Source organism: Colius striatus, chromosome 3 (genome assembly GCF_028858725.1).
Source record: "Colius striatus isolate bColStr4 chromosome 3, bColStr4.1.hap1, whole genome shotgun sequence".
Classification (NCBI taxonomy): domain Eukaryota; kingdom Metazoa; phylum Chordata; class Aves; order Coliiformes; family Coliidae; genus Colius; species Colius striatus.
The window spans coordinates 61,236,583-61,259,600 of NC_084761.1; the positions used below are offsets into that span (position 1 = coordinate 61,236,583).

The 23,018-nt window shown below is 37.6% G+C and overlaps 2 protein-coding genes across 8 annotated transcripts in view; one reads left to right on the forward strand and one right to left on the reverse strand.

The window, feature by feature from the left end:
* WDR17 (WD repeat domain 17) overlaps window positions 1-3,440 on the forward strand; it is a 51,843-nt gene extending 48,403 nt beyond the window's left edge. For all 5 annotated transcript variants that reach the window (XM_061992892.1, XM_061992894.1, XM_061992895.1 and 2 more), the window contains 3 exons: window positions 1,161-1,256; window positions 1,444-1,627; window positions 3,321-3,440. In XM_061992892.1, coding sequence (XP_061848876.1) covers window positions 1,161-1,256; window positions 1,444-1,627; window positions 3,321-3,440 — 400 coding nt within the window. The remainder of the gene's footprint in view (window positions 1-1,160; window positions 1,257-1,443; window positions 1,628-3,320) is intronic.
* A 9,585-nt stretch (window positions 3,441-13,025) lies between these two features.
* ASB5 (ankyrin repeat and SOCS box containing 5) overlaps window positions 13,026-23,018 on the reverse strand; it is a 42,820-nt gene continuing 32,827 nt past the window's right edge. For 2 of the 3 annotated variants that reach the window (XM_061993244.1, XM_061993245.1), the window contains 6 exons: window positions 19,731-19,810; window positions 18,558-18,665; window positions 16,849-16,999; window positions 16,603-16,737; window positions 14,430-14,621; window positions 13,026-13,545 (listed from right to left, as the gene is read on the reverse strand). In XM_061993244.1, the coding sequence (XP_061849228.1) occupies window positions 13,418-13,545; window positions 14,430-14,621; window positions 16,603-16,737; window positions 16,849-16,999; window positions 18,558-18,665; window positions 19,731-19,810 (794 nt within the window). In that variant the 3' untranslated portion in view covers window positions 13,026-13,417. Of the gene's footprint in view, window positions 13,546-14,429; window positions 14,622-16,602; window positions 16,738-16,848; window positions 17,000-18,557; window positions 18,666-19,730; window positions 19,811-22,528; window positions 22,597-23,018 lie in introns of all 3 variants that reach the window. The other variant, XM_061993243.1, reaches the window with a different exon arrangement.

Below are 23,018 nucleotides of genomic sequence, written 5' to 3' on the forward strand. Positions count from 1 at the left end.
ATCACTTCACTGCCTGCTCTAACTGACCAACCACTGTAGCTTTGCTGACAATTTCAGCTCATCTCAAGAATAAATACTGCATATATGTTGTCCAGTCCTTTGAAACCTTATTAGAATTGTGAGCTTTGATATACCTCCTGATATTTTATCAGAACTGCCTATCAACTTAAGTTTAGCATGTCTTATATTTGTGTGTCTGAGCCTTTGACTTCTCTCCATCAAATATCTTGACATCATTCCTTTACTCTTGGGCATCTTCATCTCTGAAACTTGGTGAGATGATGGGGGAAAGCAACAAAGACTGTTCAGGTTTGGTTGGTTGTTATGGGGTTTTTTTCTGCTCCACCAGACCTAGGTATGCAAAACAACATGGTGAAATAGAAGCTTTTACAAAAGTACTGTTCTGATATGGATATTAATTATTAAATTAAACTGTTAATTATAGTAACAAGCCATTTTTGAGGCTCAGCTGGGGACACTTTGGCTGTCAAGCTTTAAGTTTTCCTGGGGTTTAAAAAAAATACAGAACAATACTGCTCTAAATTTGTTTCCTGAGATTGCACAACATTTTCAGGATTCATAGACTTTTTTTAGATTCCAGCTCATCTTAAGCTGGACACTTTGAAAGCCTCCCAACTTTGCTGAATTGAGTCAAGTAATAACTGTCCCTTGTGTTATATTTTAATAAACAACAAACGCATCCACTGCAGGATTTCTGAAACTGCTTTCCACAAGTAATCATGTGAAACAAGAAAGACCCAGAGCATGTATTGAACCATGTTACTCTAACTGTATTTTTATAATATCTATTAAATGTAGGTAAAATGGGCCTTTAATTTTAGTATAGTTGTCATCACTAGACACGAGAATGGATATAGCTTCACAATACAATGAAAAAAATCAGAGTTAATTAAAAACAAGCTTAAATAAGAGGGTATAAATAATCAAAATCAAACTTAAATGAAAAAATGTACTTTTCTATATAGTAACTTACTATTTCTAAGGTTTATTATTATGATTATCAGGAAGGATGAATTTATTTCCATAAAGTTATTTCTATATCCACTCAAAAATAGTTTTATACTACTACTGTCTATTTTGTTTTTCTTTTAAGAAAATATTGTCAGAATTAATTTGGACTCATTTAAATCCCTTTTCAGTCAGCTTTTAAAAAGACGGGAAGTATCTGTACCTTTGAAAATTGATCAGCTTTCTGAGGAACTAGATGCATGGAGAGCTTGTACCCAATTAAACAAGTAGGTGGAAAAACATAAAACTACCATGAATTAGACTATTAATATTTAAATGTTGTAGTTGGAAATACAGTGTTTATTTCCTTTGTAAAATCTGAATATGGATGTAAAAAAATGAGTAGTTTGTGGCTCTGAATTTCTAACACAAATTAAGACATATAGTTGAAAAACAAGTGTGTTTTGTTCACAGGCCGACTGATGAAACGCCCTGCACCCCGCCATCAGAATCACAGAGAACAGTGTATTCAGTGCTCCTGTCACGAATACAAGAGGAGCCTCTGAAAGGAATGGTTGGGCCAGACTGTGTCACTGGATCAAATCTTCCTAGTCATTCAGATGTACACATCTCATGTTTGACTGGACTAAGGATACAGGTACAGTTTGTGTTCTTTCTCAGCAATAGCATTGACTAGTTGTGAGTTTGCAGTGAATCTAGTCCCTCATGTTGTTTCAGAGGTAAAATGTTTTCCCTGTTGTCACAGGGGCAGAAGTTAAAAAGTGCTGACATCTTCTATATAAGAAAGGCTATATAAAGATTTATTGTCCAGTCAAGTAACTGCCCAGTTTCCCAATCCAAAACGTTTTCATTTCCATTGGAAAGACAGATTTCCTTTGCCAAATGATCTGTCTAAAGCACATTGCCTACTAACTCACTACAGCTTGAATAAAACAGGAAATTTTTTATCTTTAACCACACATTAACATTATTCTATTGTTAGTATTTATCATAATGGAACTGTGTATTATAAAACTTGTAATTCATGATTAATTGAAGCCAGATATTACATAGCTAAATATTCAAATATATATGAATTCATCACCCACACAGAGCTTTAAGATCAAAACATACTAATCTTTATAATGCCTCTTTGGTATATGTTTTTATATCCATGAAGGGAAAATTGACAGCCAGAAAACTACTCTCAGGCTGCTGTGTCCAGACAGTGCCTCAATGCAAATTGATTCTCTTATAAGAGGCTGTTTCCTCTGTCCTGTGCAGGAGGCCAGCCCAAAGAATAACAGGGTTGTTCAGGGATTAAGAGGGATAGTTTTGAGTCAGAAATTGGAGATGGCAAAATGCTAGCAGGATTTTTAAAGTGGACAAAATACACAACTGCACACCATCAAGTCTTAAAAAAGCCTTTGCTACCAACACTTCCACATCAGACCAGTGGTCTCTGGCTATGGCTGTGCTCTCAACATTTGCTCACAACCACATAAAGCTGCCATTATTACCCATTCAACAAGAACAGCAAACATGGTGTCACCAGCTTGTCATCTACAATATCCTTATTTCTGGATTAGTGAAAGTGAAGAGTCATTGCTTTATGCACCTCCAGCAGCTCACAAATCACTTAGTTAATACTAAGGTAGCATAGCCTAGTTGCTCGAGTTTACAAGTTTTAAGTAGCAAGTTCAGAGACCATGACCTTGTAAGAAGATACTTAAACTGAATTGCTGCTTTGAGATCATATTTTTTCAAATGAAGAAATTAGCAAATACCTCTTGTTCCATCAGATAAATTAGTATTTTGCCCTTCGTACTTTTCATGGTGAACATCTGCAATTATTCTACAGACTTCAGGTAGACTCCATGCTTTCAAATGGTTCATGGAGGCATTATATTGGGATATTTTTTATAGAAGAAGAAAAACACAGGTCAACAGAACCAAAGACAGATACAATGAAATATGTACACTATCCTGAAGGAAAAAAACTTGATACCTCAGACTGTAATTCAGACTAAACCAAACTCTGGAAAAATTGACAAACATATGGAAAATACCAGAATTATTAAGAATCAAACTAAATAATTAAGGATTGTGTAATGTTGGGTCTCCAGATTTTGGAACATAACAACGTCACTCGATGCATAATGTGTAACTAGTTATCAAAGCTTTAAATTGGTGGGGCACAACTTTTTCACAAACGCAGAGGAGAGTGGTAAGTCAGGTTTTTATATCATTCTTAGATAAAACAAAGTGTGCTCTCTGTTGTGGTAGTCTTTGCACAACACACGTGTACTTTATTTTTATTTCCTTCCTCAATACATTTTTTTGCTGTTCAGGGCCCAGTGTTCTTCCTTGAAGACGGAAAATCTGCTGTTTCACTGAATGATGCTTTGATGTGGGCCAAAGTGAATCCCTTTTCACCCCTAGGAACAGGAATACGACTCAACCCATTTTGATAAGGTGTTTGTCTCTGTACTTTGTAGTGCTTAAAATAACGCTCTAGGGGTTAATACTGATTTAAAAGTGTTTGTGAAAGGACAGAAAGGTGGCAGTTGATTGCTCCTGAAGGGTAATTACTTGGACTTTAAAAACTGTAAAATGAGAACAAGAAAAGGATTTCTATACAAATGTTTGTTGATAATCCAAAGAAAAAGTTATTTGAGAATCCAAAGAAAAAAAAATGTCCTAATTTCATAGACAGCCATGTCTTTTTTTAAATAAGAATGGTGTTGTCAGATAATACAGACATTTGTCAACTCTGTATAAACAGATGCCTTGTAAAGGAGTTAAGCAACTATCTGCACATCATCAAAATATTGATAAACTGTGAAATCCATAAACTCACTTTCAAATAGGTAATAAAAAATGACTACTGGTAGGCACTTCAACCTGTTTTCAGAAGGACTGAAATCCTGCAGCTGTTTCACACATCACGTTCCTTTTTTGCATGTAACGGATTTTTACACACAGGATTCTACAGCAAAAGTCAAATGTAAAAGTGCTGAGATTATTTTTTTTCATCCATTAGTTACTGTGCTGTAATAGCAGTACAAATATGTTTGCTAATGTTTTGTTTAGATAGGTTTGAATATCTACACTAAAAAATACTATTTTCTAATAAATTCACCTTTGGCAACTGTCCCCCTTATAATTTCACTGGAAGTTAAAATATATTTATAAAACTTTTTTTTTAAAACAAAAGGTTTTTAAAGAACAAACAGCAAATGTATTGAAATTATTTAAATGTTGTGTACATTTAAAGTATTTGTTTTCTTTTTACATTTTGTATTAGTTATAAATATACATATTAGTGTGACAGACAGGAAGTAAATACTTGTGCATATATTTTTATTTACTAAAGAAGCTGTGATCAAATGGAAAGAAAACTGTGGCAATAGAATACTTATTTAAATTTTAAAGCTGTGTCTAGTGTGGAATTTAATTGTAAGGCAAACCTTACACCTATTCTTATTAATAATTCTTATAAGCAGAATTGCCTGTAGAAGAGATGCTTTGGTTATAATATTCCTTAAAAGTTCAAATGTTGGCACATAAGCAGAAATCTGCTTCAATTGTGGTTATATTTTTTGTTGCTGCTTTAGAATAAATCTTAAAATCCTGACAGTTACACAGAATGTAAATAAGTTTTAATTGAAAATTGGCAGAAATATTTCATGAGTAAACTGTTATAAAACCGGAAAGAACACAAAGTCTCTTTTAGCAGACCCTACCCACCAAAATACTCAGTACATAGGTAAGCAATGCCCTCATTTAACTAGAAATACCGATGCCACCAAGCTGGAAGGGTGGGATGGAGACTTGAAATTTAAAAAAAACCACTTTTTTTTTCCTTTCTAAACAGTTAAAACTTTATTCTGTCACTGTTCTTAAAGTATTATTACAGGGTTTCCAGTGTAAGAATATATTGGAGGAGAGCTGGACAAAGCTCAGCTGGTTTGTAGCCTATACGGAAGCATTTTCGTACAAACTTTTACTTTTTGCAGATATTGTTTGGAAAATGTTTTCCTTTATTTAATCCTGACCTTGGGGAATGAGAGTTGGATTTCAGAAATAAAAATTCATAGTTTTTGAAAGTATTTTCCAGTGGTCAGTATCTGATGGGTTGCTTGAAAAACTAGCTATGTTTCAATACATGAATTGTACAACATTGTATGTGAAAGTACAGAATTGGAGAATAAAGATAGGAACTGAACATGCAGCCCCATAACTGATGATTGACTCAGCTGCCACTCTACTGTGTTTAAAATCTTTTTCTGTATCCTAAGGATTTCTACCGGTATTTCAGTTTAAATAACTTCCAATATGTCATATAACTGCATCAACCTGTGCATAAATTGTGCCTTAACATGGAATCTTAGTTAAATCTGCTGCCTCTTTACATTTGAGAGTGAGGGTTAAGAACTCTTTCATTGCTGAAGCACAAAAATCAAGTCAAATGGCGCTTTTTATATTGGGAATTCATCAGACACAGTTATTGTGAATAAATTGAGGTTGCATTTTCTTTAAGGTGGTCGTACCCCATGTGGTGAGTGAGGGCAACAAGCAGAAAAGGTTGTAATTGTGTCTGCTAGTACAACTGGTGTTGCAACTGTCAAACTTTAGATTTGTCATTTTCAAAAATAATATCACATTGTTTCCTCATATGTGACTTCATTGTCTGGCACAGCTAGTCAAATATAATTTCCCCTTAATATTAAAGAGTCTTTTGTCTTCAAATGATTGTTTGACTCTTCTGTAAAAGTAAAATCTCTATTTGAATAAAGAAATTTATCAGGCTATACAGCTAGTGCCTTCCAATTACTATTACATCTCAGTTAACATCACTTTATCTTTGCAAAATCTAATTCCTTATTCTGTTGAAAGAATTTGTCCAGCATTACTGACATTTGTAAGCTTCACAGGCTGCAGTCACATGGGAAGCAGGTTCCCAAACAACACACAGAAAAAAAAATCTTCTATGCTTCCATTTGCAAATTCCTTCCCAGTGCAAAGATGCCTTCAAAATGAGATGTGACACTTGAAATTCAACAGCATGCATTTATTCCTTGGGTAAAATCCTTTATATCCAGAATTGCAACAAACTAAGATGACAATAAAAGAAACTCCCATGATTCTTTACACTAAACTGAGTCTAGATGCTTCTTTTCAGAAGAGGCATTAGTGTCATTTGCTTTAACTTGAGGCTTATTAATTTATGTATAAATGATCAATTTGGGGCCTTTACTGCCACTGTCCAAACAAGCCAAGCTATGTTGGCTTCTCTGTGGGTAGGGCAATCATCAGGTTCGGTATCGTGCCTTCAGCTAGGACTCTGGCTTGCTGCAGAGCTGGTGGCTCCTCATGAGCTGTTTTTCCTGCACCGTATCCTACGGCTCTCTACACAGTCCAGGTGTCTGTCAGTGCTGTGGGAATCACAGAATCTTAAGGGTTAGAAGGGACCTTGAAAGATCATCTAGTCCAACCTCCCTACCAGAACAGGACCACCAAGAGTAGGTCACACAGGAACTCGTCCAGGTGGGTTTTGAATGTCTCCAGAGAAGGAGACTCCACAGCTCATCTGGGCAGCTTGTTCCAGTGCTCCATCACCCTCACAGTGAAGAAGTTTTTGCTTATGTTTCTTTGGAACCTCTTATGTTCCAGCTTCATCCCATTGCCCCTTTTCCTATCGTTGGCCATCACTGAGAAGAACATGGCTCCATCCTCCTGACACCCACCTTTTACACATCTGTACACATTAATGAAATCACCCCTCAGTCCCCTCCAAAGAATTAGTGCTTAAGTAAGCTAAGACCAGAGCACTTCCCCAATCCCACTTTCAGCAACAAAATGAAGATCTCCATTACATAATTGTAGGGAAGAAAAATAATTTCAGTATGGTAAAAAAAAGTATCCAGGATAAATCAAAGCTAATAAAATCAAAGATACTAAAAGCACTTTTGAATATTAGAAGAATTTCTGCAGCTGCCATGTCAGGGGAAAGCTCAAAGCAATTTTGTATTGAAAATAAGAAATACTGGTAACAACCGCCTCCCTGGAACTCCCTGTTCTCTAATAAATTGTTTCTGATGTCTTCAAGTTTTTATAGACAAAAAAATATCTCTGTTGCCTCTATAGCAAAAGTAAACCAAAACCATACAACATTACAGTCTGAAAAGATTATAACAAAGGCTGGTGTGATATGGCTAACAATTTTTCCTCTGGGATATGAGCTACATTCTCAGAGGTTGGGGTCACCAAAGATGGTGAACTGCACATTACCCCAAACTTAGTTCAATGTCAAACCACCCTTTAAAGCAAAGATCCCAAGCTGTTCATTCGAGCGGTATGTTAACATATCTGTTTGCTTAGCTCTTCAGTTTTCTACCTTATTTGCAGTTATTACCCTTCCCCCCACACACTTGTCTTAAACATCGAGGTGTTGGCAGCTGTATAGAATGAATATTACACCCAAAACAACAGAACAAGCCCCGTGAAGCAAAAGGGAAATATTACACAGGTGGTGTGGGTGCAAGTGCTCTGTATCTTCTTTTTAAATCAAAAGTTTTCCATACGTTGAAAAAAACTAAAATGCGATGGCATTAGTATTTTGGGGGTATTACAGGCATGACAACATACATAAGCATGAAACAGAATGTTGAGACATTATATAGGATGTCTTGAAACCAAACATGCTGAATTTGAACTATTTAACTATTTGAATCGTTAAATCATTTTAGTGAAACATCTTACTTGGCAAAGTAGGTCCAATACTGAAGAAAAAAAATCCCTCAACTTCTGACAAATTCTGATGATACACATCCTTCTTATGACCCAGAACTGACACTTTATTCTCTTCAGAAATGTTAAAGATGCAGCTAAAAGACTCAGTGACCTGAAATTTAATGTCTAAATTCTGTTTGCATGTGCTACATTTACTCCTGCAACTACCACTGATACCAAGAAGCTGGAATAACATTAACATGAGCAGAATTGTAAACTCTTACCGATTGACTTAAAACTATGTGTTTCAGCTTTGAAGTTCATTTGATAACATCACTGATTCAAATCCCAACACTCATTATCCACATAAGTTAGAATTAACCTAATAAGCGGAAGAGGGAAATACTGTGGACCAACACTGAGGACAGTACTCCAGGTGCAATCTCATCCACGCCATAAAGGGGATAACAATCATCTCCAAAAGTGCTGCCATACTGCACCCTTACAAAGTAACAGAACTCCAAAGTGCTGCTGGCCTCCACTGCTGCAAGGGCACTCTTCAACTTACTCTCCATCAGGAACTCCTACGTCCTTTCCTGCAAAGGTGGTTTCCAACCAGCTGGCTGCAGCTGTGTGTGGGTTACTCTGCAGCGCTTGACAAAGTGTCATGTCCTGTCAGCCCATTTCTCCAGTCTGTCAAAATCCCTCTGAACCTGGAGGGACCTCCAGCATGTCAGTCACTTCCCTCTTGGATCATTTGTAATCGGCCACCAACTGAACATGATCTACAACCCTTTGATCACAGCCCTTTGACTATGACAGGCCAGCCAAATTTCCATCCACACTGTCAAGCACTTACCAGCTTCATCTCAGTCATTTGCATACAAGGACACAACATCCACTGCTATTCCCTTCTTCAGAGACTATCAGTGTCAAGTTCCAGTATCTCTAGGTATAATGATTCAGCTAAGAAGAGCTAAGGAACTCGTCGGTTTCATTCAACAGTAAGGAGTAACAGAGTGGAGTATTTATCAATAACAAGTTTGTGATGGAAGTGCTATTTCCTAAATTCAAACTTTACTCCATCAGCGTACTAACACACAACCTAAAGAATCTTGAATGTAGCCATACAGCAGCCATCAAACCTCAGGAAACACTGGGGAAAGTTCAGAAGACTGCACACATGACCCAACCCCTGTTATCACTCCTACGGTTCTAATGGTACTTACCCAGCCATGTTTGGGCAAGCAAGATAAAGAGGTGGCCAAAGGAGGCCAGCTGCTCCCGGCCATCAGCACACAGAGGCCAGCTGCTCATGGGCCATCAGCAGGCATGCTGACACAGCACTGTACCTGTGGTGAAACAGGGCTGTCCCAAGCTCTGTCCAGCTCTTCTGCTGCCTAAGAAAATAAAAGCCGGCAACAGAAATGCTCACATGGATCCCCCTCCCCCTCCTGCATCCTCATTTTCACGTGCATAGTAACAATGGCATTAATCTTCTGTTTATAACAGGGCTCCATCACTACTTCTGTTAGCCTGATGTTACTTGTGACAGCCTTTGAAGGTCTCGGTCTGGTGACCATGCACAACTGTGCCTAATAATTGTAGTCAGTGCAATCAACCTCCCCATCTTGAAGTTGGTTAATTCTGAAGAAAAAAAAAGTGGAATGCAGAAATGTTCAGGAATTGATTAAATTTTAAAAAACAATAATAGCTATTTACTTTTTACAGTTCTATGACACATATTTGGTTTCCTTTTGAAAACAGGGAAATCAATATAGTTATCTCCAATAGCTTGACCAGAGCTATTTGGCCAAGCTGAAGGGAATCGAGCAGCAGTCTATCAATCAATCAACTAGGTTATAGCTTCTCAAACTCTTCTTCCAGAGTCAACTTTCATTTTAAAACACACTTTTCATTTATCAGTCTGCTCTTTCTTGCCAAATCAGTATAAGATATGAAACATACTGAGTAGCAAGCTGATGCTATAGATGAACAGTGATGAGAACACCTGTAGAGCTTATCATCAGCTCACTTGCTGTTAGTAGCCATGTCCTGCACCAGAGCTCCTGTTGCTCTGGGCTTACAGTGACTTGTTCCCTCTGCCAGCTCCTGGGCAAGGTTCAGCTTCTGTGTCACAAAAACCTTCTGCAACAGGAAGAAAAGTTTTGGGCATGAGTTAATGTGAAGAAGAAGCCTCTCATCATACAAACTGAGATTTCCTGTTGCCCCCTAAAACCCTTTAATTCATCCAGAGAGCGGATTTCAGTTTTGGAACTAACAACTACTTTGTACAAATACAAAAACATGCCGAGTGCGGCGGAGAGCAGCCGCTTGGCCTGGGTGTTTACACCTCGATCTTGCGGACTGGGAAATCTCAATAACCGCGTCACTCCCCCACCCTCCTCCCCACCCGCTCCAGCAGCCGGGCCTGGCGGGGCGGGACAGGATCCCCGCAGCAGGTATGGGTCCCTCGGCGATGTTGCTCCAGTGCCAGCGCGGCGGGCCGCGGGCATCGGCCGCACCGGCGGTTGCGCCTGGGCTGAGAAGCCGAGAGTCTACAGGGAGCGAAGCGCGGCGCGCGCAGCACCCACGGCGAGGCAGAGCCGCGCGCACCGCCAACGGCTCCCCGGCAACCCGCACTGCGGCCCCGCATTGCGGGAGCTGCCCGAGCCGCTGCCGCGGGGGCGGGACGGGGTGGCCGCGGCGCCACGCCACGCCACGCCACGCGGAGAGGCTGGAGCAGAGCCATGGGCCGGGTGCGCAGCCGCGGCGGGAAGCGCAGGGGAAGGCGCTATTGCGGGGGGTGTACGAGGCCGGCGCGGCAGCAGCGTTTGGGTGCATGTGGAGCCCACAGCTCCAATTCTTTGCTGAACTGACATCATACTGTACGGGTTTTTTTGTTTGTTTTTCTTTTCTTGAAAATGCCTTACGATGTTTTTTTTTTGGTTGGTGTAATAATTCCTATAACAAGAGATACTCCACCCAGTAAAGAAGGTTCCTTCTAAACGGGCATGCTGTAGTAGTGCTCTGACATGGTTCAGGGTTTGTTTCAGATCCCAGTTCCTATATAATAACATAATATTATTATCAATATAATATATATAATATATATACATTACTTAACATTTAGTTCATACAATTCAACCCATCAGAGCCCCTTTGTAACGGGGCCCCCACATGAGAACAACAAGAGGCCTGTTTCATTTCTGACTAAGGGAGGGATCCTTTATTTTGGCAAGAATTTTACAAAACACTAATGTCAGGTATTTAGTTACTATGTATTTTTGGTATGTGGAATTAGCATGGTCTGACCTGCCAGAGATCTGTTCCAGTACACAGTCCTGTCAGGGCAACATCCATTCCCTATTTTGTTTGTTCCTGTTACATAGTAACAGAAGTGATGCCCCATCCAACTTGGCTCAACTGGACAAAGTGACCCTTATTTTCGTATACTTATCTGGTAGCCAAGACTAAAGATAATGTTGAGAGATGCATATGGCCCAAGACTGAAGCCATAATATTACTGTAAGCTAGTACAGGATTACTCTTCCAGCTCATTTACTGTTCTATAGAGTTAAAGCGAACAGTTGTACTGAATACCTGTAACTTATTCAGATGCTCTTGTTTGCTCTTGGGATGATGGTGAGGCAGTGGGAACAGACACTGTAAATGCCATTGAGCACGTGAACACACCTATTTATGAAGAGATGACTTGGCCTCTGAAGTGACTTACTGTTAAACTTCTAACATCGTCTGGTTTGGCATCAGACAGGTATTTTGCAGAATAGCTGTGCTTGCTGAAAACTAATCTTCTCATAGAGAATATGAGAGCATTGTTTTTTATTACACTTTTTCCAAGTCAAACTTGAAAAGCACCTGTGCAAGGTGAGGGTCTCAGTAATTTCATTCTACACAGAAAAGTTCCTCAGTGCCACAGCTAGCTTGGCACTTCCTTGCTTGAAGTAATACACGGTAATGGTATGGTACATAAACCCACAAATTACTAGTTTCCAGATGAAAACCAAAGCCACTCGCCTTGTTCCATTACAGAGTAGGTATATTATGGACTCCTAAGCAGTTGCTCTTACCTGTGTCTGACTTTACAGGGACTCCAGAGGAGACTTGCACTAGAGTTTTTGCACGAAATAGAAGCAAATTAAGATGTCTTTTAATAAGGGCAAGTGTCAGAGCGCTGCATTTTCATTAAGTGGTTATATTTTAGAAACTGAGTAAGCATGCTTGTTTGTGAAACTTCCCTCTATAGTTAGTCCCTCACGTACCCATTTTCCAATAGAAACATAAATACAGAAAGGAGTTACTGAAAAGGAATGGAAGAGGGTGAATCACCAGGGGCAAGTGGTACACTTTCAGGTGTCTTGTGCTTTGGCTCACAGGAATTGAGTTATCAGTCACTGAGGAAGTGATCTGTTTTCAAAGGAAAACTAAATGAAAAGACTGAGAGAAGGAGCACTTGGATGTATTTTGATGAAGTATCGGATCGCCTTTTTTGACATGACTAGCCATTGTCACCATGCAAGGGCATGAGCAAAGCATACGTCCTTTGGGTCTTCTAATGTCTTTTGGGGGTGTCAGCCTTCCTTCTTTGGCTAGAAAGCTCTGAACAATAAAGTTTCAGCCTGATCACAGAAATGCCTGCTAAAGCATTCTGGGATTCCACAACATGATTTCTGGACTTGAGACAGCAAGAGAAATATTGTATTTTTCAGAGTGATACCTGTCTCAATACAGTGAGCTGATGTATTTCTGGAGCCTTGCCTCCACCTCTTGAACTTCAGGTTGAAGATTCATTATCCACATCTCCACGATAAGTCTTCAGAAACCTTACAGATACTACACTGCAATATATGCTTTTTCTCCGAGGTAAATAATTATTTAACATGCCCATAAGCTATGATATATCATTGTTATTAAAAGATAAGGAAGGAGCCAAGATAATTCTGCTTTACAAGAGGAGATCAAAAATATCTCAGCATTAGGAATTTGAAGCAGTATTCCTCTGGAATTTTACAAGTTACTAATTGTAATAATAAACAGAGAATCTCTAAATGGGTATAGATGAAAAAAAAAGTCATAACGTTCACTGCAGCGTAACTCCAATTCACAGCATAAGTGGCAAAGAATAATGAAGTTTCTCATATAATTAAGTCATCAATTAATTATCTAGAGAAAGAAAACGAAGAAACATTGACCTCTACTTGTTTTATTTTTATCAACGTCCACAGTGCACCTATCAACAAGTATTTTTACGTGCACAAAGAACAGAAAGTTTTTAAAAACACATAAAATTATGACTCCAGATGGACAAACTTAACAAATAATAATGCAGAAACTCTCTGTGGTTCACATGTGTCAAGCCCATTTTTAAACTATAAATACAACTGAAATTAACAGCACTAAAGCTATTTAGTTAATGTTAAGCTAAAGCTACACAATAATTTCCCAGATATCAATAGCACATGTTCAATTCAGCATTAGTAGCACCTTCGTACCAGTTGCTGAATGGCTCCTGATTATTATTGTTATGAATTGTTATTATTTTTATAATTTACCAACACCAGCTGTCAAAGATACCTTTTTTTTAATATGCAAAAAGCTTTTTTTTTCCCGCCCAGCAGTTCTTTAGATAAAACATACAATAAACAGAAGAAAAAGGACTTGTTATTCAAGTCCCTAAGGGTTAATTACTGTGTTATCTATACTGTAAGAAATTCTTCAGTATGGTTGGCAACTGGAGCTGTGGGACAAGATGCAGTCTGGCTCTTCCTAGGTAATTTCGGATACATAGTCGGCAGAGCTGACAGAGAGAAGATGGTGTGGCTGCAAACAAAAAAGAAAGGAGTTTAATTATACAGCTATAAAAGCCAATACTTTGTTTTCCCACACTTTTGCACAATTAAGGGATTTCTAAAAAAAAGTAGTGCACATTTTTTTCAAATTGGTCCTTTTCCTTTCTTCCTTTATTGCCTTTTTGCCCTCAAAGATAAGGACTGGGACTGCTAAAACCTTGTTAATAATCAGGGAAATAGTCCAAAAAGAAAGGTCAGGTCTCACAGCTTATTTTTACACTGTGCATGGGTCAGTCTGAACAAATCCAGTTCCCTTTGGGATAGTCTCTCTAAGGCAATAGGCCTTTAAGAGTTTTAAGAGACTCTCAAGTGTTGACTCCTGTTTCTCAGGTACTTCTAATTCAGTTAAAAAAAATCAGAAAATGGTACTTAGTATCCTTTTTGCCTACCATCTAAATAAACTCATAAACTCATATAAACTCATAAACTCATTTTTAAGTGCTCATATGCACTTAAAAATACATTTTTACAGATACTGGGACATCTGGCCAAAATGAAATATATATTTTAATGTGAAATGGAAATAATCTATTTCCTTTTAACAAGGTCTGTAACGGCCAATAGAAATGTAGCTTTAATGTCTAATTGTGTAAACACCTGCTAAACATGAGACGATGCTTTTTCACCTTGTATAGATTCTGATGCTGCTCGGTCAACAGGCTCTGGCCTAAATACTACTGGGTATTTTTACAGTTGGAAAGGAATCTACCTGAACGTTAATATATTCATTTAATGAAGCACAATATTAGATTCCATAAAATGGGTTGTTTGGGCTGCTGAGGGATTTTTTTTGGGGGGGTAGGTTTTTTTTAAGAATAGAAGTTATAGTTGCAAAAGCACATGTGTAAAACATACCTTCATGGAGGAGCAGCAGTCTCTCCACTGAACTGCTTGGAGCAGCTAAATCAACAGGCCTCTCAAAATCTGTGTTTTTGGCATTTATGTCTGCCCCAAATTCAAGCAGTAAATTCACAATCTCTGTACTAGAATGCTGGGCAGCAGCATGGAGTGGAGTTTCCAGATGCTTTCCTTTCCGCACATTGGCACCTGTCAGGTCGATGCACATTAAGAGACATTAAGAAGAGACTAATTAAATTTGTCATGTTAGAAAAACAAACCTCCTGTCCTAGAATGCCACTTGATTAATTTTTGTTGCACAGCCTCATAGCTAGTCCTGTCAATGTTTTTTTCCGTCAATCTATACCCTTAACCTAGGTTTTATTACCTAAGCACAACTAGATTTTTAAAGGAAAATACTTGATAAAAAGAAGGAAAATAAAAATCAAATTAGGTCACATGAACATCATTGCTGCCCTAATTCTAAAAACCTCCATTTTGTACATGTTTAAGAAAACTTGCACTACAGGAAAATATACTGTCCTTATTTAAGTGCTGAAAAAGAATCACTAAAGTTTAGTATTTACATTTTTACAAGTACAGCAAGTCAAGGAGGAATCTGAACTTGGATCCTTTACAATTTTTCATGTGTTGAACCTGGCAAAGGGTTTGAAATAGCTTCCTATCCCCTCCGACCTTTACCCAGGATTTTTCTATAAAGGACTTTTATTAAGGTGGGGTACAGAGTCAAGAAAGCCAAAACGGAAAAAAACCCCAAACCATCAATTCTCCCAATCCACAGAATTCTAATTTTGTATTAATTTTGTATTAACAAGGAACTGCTAATTTAATTTAAACTAAATTGGACTAAATTAACCTGCAATAATGCATTCATATTTGAGAAGAAAATTATCCATGCAGAACTTAGTCAACCAAAACTAACTAGTATGGAAGAATTTCCCTTATAGGTGATTTGTTAGTCCCCCTAAAACTGTGTTTGCCTCAACACATTTTCCTAGACTATTCTAGCAGAAGAATATAAAATCAGACCTTTTTCAGAGTGCTTTACTGATCTTATGAGACCAAAATGGGCTTCTGAAGCAACTTTCATCCCTGATTTCACAGCTCCAGCAATCGGATTTGCACTGTTCTCAGTATTAATAATTTGAGAATACTTCCACAGTATTATCCTGCTGCCTGTTTCATTATTTCTTTGCTTTTCAGCTTTTAATACATTCTCATAAACTGATAAAATATAAAAAAATTGAGACTGACAGAAGTAGTTACTTGGATTCTCAACTTACACACCCTTTGTACTTCAGGGCACCCACCGCATGTGGAATACGTCCTCACGTCACTGTTTTTAACATATGTAACATGTAACTGAGTCCCAGAATATGCTAATTAGACTTCTGCGGTTCATAAACATAAAAATTACACAGGACAGTTCATCAGACAAGGAGACTGACTTAACCAGAAACAACTTCACTGTTTAAGTTCTAAGTAACCTGCAATAAACTGGACAAAACAGTTCTGGTGTGAGGATGGCAAGTCCATAATTATTCTTACATACATTTTCATTCATTGTGCTGCAGGACACTAAAGTCCTCTACGTCATTACCTGGAACACAGCACATGAATCTTTATCTATGCCAGTTGTGTCCCTGGGCTGAAGCAGAGTGAGCCTCCAACATCTCTTTCCCGTTGACTAAATAATGTGAGATTTAGGATCACCTTTGACCTTGCCTCTTCTCTCTGCAACTCAGCCTCTATTCCTTGTCAAAAGATCAATCAGAATGAAAAAGGGTGGGACCACATTGCTAAAAATGTTCTGTTGAAAGCTCAGTGATAACTAAATAAAATTCCTTTCTCAAAGCTGATTTTTACCTTTATTGGTCCTATGGAAAATAAACATCTACAAATCTGTAGGAGGTGTTATAAATTTGGAGCATCCATTTTTATTGGTCTTGCTTCCTTTTTCCCTCATATGCTTGCTATGCCACACACACAAAAAAAAAAAAATGGAAGACATAGTAAGCTATTACAAGAAAACATGCATCATAAAATAAATTTAGTAGAGCCCTGCAAACAGGGTTTCCAGTTTCACAGAGGGAGCACAGCTCACTTCAAAGGCAAGTACAGTATACTTGTTTTACAAACCAGTAATATTTTTATTTCAGTTATGACATACCTGCATAAAGAAGCTTTCGAATACAGTGGATCTGCTGTGAAACACATGCTACATACAGAGGTGTTCCTAAGTGAGGAAGGTCTTGGTCAACATCTATACCCCAGGATATCAGTACCTCCAGACATTCACTGTGACCTGTCAGTACAAAAGCACATCAGAGTTTGGTCAGCACCAAAACCAAAAACATTTCTTAATGCTGAGGCGCTGGGCGACTGCTCTGTGTTTGTTCAGCAGGAAGCTTCTTACCTCTGCTGGCTGCTTCATGGGTTGGTGATGGAAGACAGGACTCCCACTGAGCTTTGGCACCATACTCTAGAAGGAGCTCAGTGCAGGCTGCGCTGCCCCTCGAACAGGCATTGAATAAAGGTGTCACTCCATCAATCGTTGTAGCATTTACCTGGAATATATTAAAGCTATTTAAGAACAGAAGTGAAAGAAAGGTGCATTTTTTTTTTAAGCAGGACACAGAAAATGCATTAAAATAGCCACAAATTTACTCGTTAGGATGATGTGGGTTAACCGATCAGTACTTGTGTTACTGCCTTCCTCTCACCACATCCCTCAGTTGAAATTTACTATGGTTCTTAGTTAAACTAGGCTGAATAACCCAAAATATACCTGGAATACTAAAGAGCACACGTTAATATTTGTGCAGTAAATATTTTTCAAAAGTCAGGACACTTATCTTGTTTCATTGATATAGAAAATCTCCACTTTGCCTGCTCATGGGATAATGGAGACTTTCCCTCCACAGCTCTGTCAAGAATGTAATCTCTATATTAAATGTAAGGATTATTTGCCATTTTCTCTTGTGGTTTTAATATCCAGTAATATTTCACAGTTTTAATACCAACCTCATCACCTCACTGGTTAGCTAAATATTTCTATTGTGAGAAAGTGAGGGGAGAAACTCGGCAATTTGGTGATGGCTAATAACAGTAAAGGAAGGAGAATGGATATTAGGAGAGGATCCTGGCCTATCGTCTCACCTGCACCCCACCCAAACCCACCAAAACAATTAAAAGTACTCAAAAAATTCACATAGGAAAATGAAATTTTTTCTCAGAGTTTTGCCTATAGTATTTACAGTTGTATATTTTTAGCAGGGGGATTGGACTAGATGATCTTTGCAGGTCCTTTCCAACCCCTGCCACTCTGTGATTTAGAATCTTTGTGCTAGCTGAAGTGGAGAGGAGTTGGTTTTGGAAACATTTATGGGTTTTTTTTCCTTTTCTATAATAACACAGAGATACTCAACACAGTTCTCAAACCTGAATTATAAGGACAATGAATATTTCCATGACATTTGGGAAACTAGGCATTTGAACTCTGATGTCACCAGAGACTGTAGTGAAAGTAGACTGTAAAGTCCCATTTTTGTTCTGGGGTAACAGTCAGCCTGTGTCAGGAGTACTGAAGACAGACTGCTTTTTTGTACTCAAATCAAAGAATTACAGCACACAGGTACAGTGTGACAACAAACATTCTGGAGAACAGCGTCTTGCCAGATGCTCAAAGCAAGTGGTGACAAGTATAAGAGATGGATGCATTTAAATAATATAATGAAATTCAAAGAAGTAAGACCAGTGACATACTGCTAGCAGATTCTGTCCCGTTCACTACTCTGTCTTGGTGTCTCCAACTCCCATCTGTTTTCTCTGTTACTGTTTGTCTGTTTGATCTACTCTTACGCATATAATTATGTGTTTGTTTTGTTTTTTTGGTATTTTTAACCTAACATCTCTTTAATGATGTTTCTTTGACCCATAATTTTCCTTTGCTAGCTTTCAGATAGCAGCTTATTGTACTTAAATGAGATCAATGCAATCTATGCAGTGAGCAGAGGGAAATACCAATTAAAAAAGAAAATTAAAAAAATCAAGGAATATCTCCTCAGTTAAGGCAAGGTTAGCATTGGACTTCATATATAAAAAATAAACAAAACCATCCCTTACATTTGCTCCTGCTTCAAGAAGGATTCTTGCACATCCTACATGATCTCCCAGGCAGGCTTCATGAAGTGGAGTTACTTGGTCAATTGTTAATGTGTCTACATTGTACCCCTAAACAAGAGATGGATGACATATAAAGATCATACAAAAGCTGTTATGAGTCAATTCCTCGCACTAATGTTCAAATGAATACTTTACAATACTCTAACAGGCTTAAAACTCTACTTTCAATAAATAAGTCTTCAGTGAGCATAAAAAGAGTCTGCCATCAATCAATGTTTAAAACAGAATGAAAGGTAAGTTGCCAGTGCCTCATTTTTTAAAATCAGAAATCAGAATAGGATACAGAGGGTTTAAAGAAGATGGAAACAGACTGTTGAGATGCACAGTGATAGGACAAAAGGCAACAGACATAAGTTGGAACATGGTGAATTCCAATTAATTATGCAGAAAAAAATTTCACTGTGGGGATGGTGAAACCCTGCAACAGTGGTCCAGAGAGGCTGGGGCATCTTCACTCTGGTCTTTGGTGGTCTTAAAGCTCAACAAGGCCCTGAGTATAAACTGTCCTGTGATTCTATGAGTGTCTGACTTAAGGTCTGAAATGTCTAAAGCCATTCTAGCAACAAAAGTACTTCTTGGATTGATAAAATCATCTGCATTAGATGTTTGATTCTTAAGAACTAATAATTGCATCTATTAGCTTTCATTAAATGTGATTTTTCAGTATTGTAGTGGCTAATATGACAATATTGTAATGTTAAAATTTAGCAGCTCACAATCTCTCCCTTTGCTATTAACAATTTTTAGCTTTTAAATCACAACTATGCAAAAAATAGAATCTTTCAATGATTCCTCCCCTCAGCAACTATCTTCCTCACTAGCTCTGTTTACTGGAGGGCTTGAAGCAGTGGACCATGCAAGAAGGAAAGACCCATATACATTTATATACAGCTTTAGTAAATATTGGAGGTGGGAATGGTGTGTTTAAAACATACAGAGCAACTAGTTTAAATATTAACTTATATCTTGACGTATTTAAAAAAATCCTAAATGTGTATTGCTCTGAAAAATTAAAGTGCAAAAAGCAAAGCGTACTCAATCTGCATTAAAAATCTATGCTGAGAAATTAAGTAACATTAAAAATGAAAGCAATTTTAAGAACACAGCCTTCACCTGTGACAATAAAGTCTTTAGAGAAAGAAGACGTCCTTGACTGGCTGCCTCATGCAGAGGTGAGCGATCTGCCCAAGAACCTATGTAATAACAACATTTATTGAGTAAACCATATGAATTAGAAGGATTTTGGAATGCATAGAGCAAAGCAGAAAATATAGTGCACAGAATTATGTCATCTGTCCTATTAAATTAAGTTTTTTCTCTTTAAAGACTGTATTTCAAATGATCAGTTTCTATACAAAACTGCTATATTATTAACTGTAAATGTCTAAGAAATGATTATGTGGTACAGAGAACACAATATTGATATCTTGATTTCAGTAATCTGATTTAATAAATTAATTAACTGCTATATTTTCCACTTCTGTTTTTGCAATATTCAGTTTTTAAAAAATTAATCACATAACTTATTTTTGCAGCTGGCATATAGAAATTTATGGACTTAAACAAATTGATATTTGAGCTTAAACCAGACATAAACCTTCCTGAAAAAGTCTTGAAGAAGCTGACCTATATGAAAATCAATACAGGAATCCTCATGAAAGATGAAATTAATCTGCAGCTACTACACAAATGCGAGGAAAGAAATACAGTGAGAATCACACTAAAAATAGCTATAGTAGAACTAGAATGTTAAGTCTAAGTCCTTATACTGACATGCCATTAGAGTTAGAAATAAATATGATTAATATAAAGGTTTGGCATTTATTTTACTTAGCACCTCCAAAAAAGGAAATTAATAAAAGCCCAAAACCCAACAAAAACCCTGCCTTCTTACACATACGCCCCCTTAAGTCTTAGCCCAGATCCTAGAGTCATCCTATGGCTCCAGATGAAGAATCTGCCCTTTCCTCTAGAACACTGGCCAGTGACAGGTCCCTTCCAGCCAGCCAGAGTTGCAGGCATAGCTCATATCAATTTATTATTTGAATTGTGAAAATAAAGTTTTGAGAGCTTATGTCAAGGAAAAACGGTCTTAAAAATATATTATTAATTACTAACACTTATTCCTATGAGAACAAAATCACTGGAACTGCAAAATGCTAATAGAGACTCTTGTGTGGGTTTTATTGAGCCCTCAAAAATCCCTAAAGAAATGTAGAAGGAATTAGCTAAGTATCATGAACTGGTAACAATGTCAGATGAATCTCCAGAGTAAACTGTTTGAGTTTGTCCCTTGCAATGGACTAGGTTTGCCTGCAAGGCCACTTACTGCATGTTGATGACGTGGCAGTGAATTTTTAAATAAGAAAGCTATTGCTCAATCCCTGACAATCATCGGTCTAAGCTCTAAGGTAACTACTCACTGGAAATAAGCCCTGTTTTTGTTTCCTGCTGGACCCCTTCAGCCCACTAGCCTGTTTCAGAAAATAAACTTTTGGTTGCAGTGAACAGCACCCTCAAATCCCATGAAGAATGACCAAAAGGATTAAGACTGCTTAACCTGAAAAGAAACCAGAGCACAGTTAAAAGTATACAAAACAGCGCACGATACAGAAATTGAGATAAAGCCTCCAGTTTACTAGACGTGTTGGTGAATGAAAGTAAAATTTTAAGGGGTATTATACTACAAAAACTAAGTTTAGAAATCAGTATTTTCTCCGTCACCCCAGAATGCCGAAATATATTTATCCCACTGTAGGATGAATGTGTGCCATCACACTACCAGAATTTTGACCAATGTTTTCTTTCTTTAGTAGTATATGAACCAGCACTCAAGTTGCTCTAACTCAAATGAATTAGATCCATTAAGTTCCTCTGGTAGCAGCTGCAAAAGATTACTACAAAATAATTAAAAGCTGTATTTAGAGGCTGTTTTTGAAATCTTGTCCCCATCTCTACAGATGAGAACTTTGAGAACTTCTCTTTCTTGATGGTTTTTCCTACTCCTAGAACAGCAGGGGACAAACAAAAAGACATTTAATTATTATATAGAAAAACATCTAATAAAATTGTGCTATGAGGTTTTTGTGCCCATTAAAACCCTCACACTTCAGACTTTTCTGTAGTCATGTATAAGTCAAAACATAAAAAAGATGCAGGTAGGATTTGAAAGCATTTTTGTTTTCTACCTTTCCTTCATTTCCTTCCTTCTTGGATTGCTCAGAAGAATGTCTGTCAATGTCATTACTCCAATGATATTTGAGAATCGAATGATGCCAGATCCCATTGTGAGCCCTGTTTTGCACCTAGACCCACCTAATATCCCTGTCTTCATGTAGAGACATCCAGCAGCTAGCTATTTCTGACAAATCCATTAAATACAAAATGCTTACATCTTCTGTACTATAAATAAAATCTATAAGCAAAGTGCTGTAGAAGTATTTTGTGCTCACCAAGTTTGGAAAGAGACTTCCACATTCCAGCTGATTTATCAATAAACATAGCAATTCCTCACTGAATACCACAGGGATAAGAATATGTTCAAAATAAATATGTATAAAAAAAAACTATCAAAGATGCCTTAAATTCTTTGTCTAGATCGCTGCCTTTTGCTAATCTACAAACTTGCTATGTCTCTCACTTAGAAAACAAGAACATAAACAAGAACTTCTTTTTTCATTCATTGTTGTCTGTAACAGCGGTATTAACAAACATAGTGTATTCCAAAACTGTTAATGCATTAATTCCCTACTGATGTCCTCTCTGACAGATGCTGAATACAAAGTATCTCTAACTATATTTAGAAGCCACACTAGTTCCAAGTTCTCTGGCAGCCTACAAGAAAGAACAAACATATTCAGGGTATTAACAGTCGAAGTTAAGAAAAAGAATTGCAAAGTATCATACAATACCTAAATCTCCATCTCCCCATGGCACTTCCAACCAATTGCAATTATAAATCCTACTCATTTCTTTCAATCTGGAAAATAAAAATTGAAAACATAGAAAAATCTGTTCCTGCTGTTGGGCCTGTTCTCAATACGCTCCAGCTATGTTTGGAAGGAGATCAGCAGCTCACTGTAATATGAACTTTCACCCTTCAGTAAACACATCTTGAAGACATGAGCTTATACAAGGTGCCAGTTTCTTTTCTTACACTAAAGGATCGTGTCTCTTTCTGTTCATTTTTTGCATTCCCTTTTTTAACATAACTTTTCAAAGTGCTAGCATCTTTGCATTTGCCTTTGAAGACATGTTAACTGTAATTTAAACACAACAGAAACTCACAGGGAAATGAAGAGAACCTTGAGCTGTGTAAGCATTGCAGGACACATTCCTCTGGTTTTAACTTCGTGCAGTAAGACACATAATTTTATATCCTCAAAAATAAGTGTTAGCACA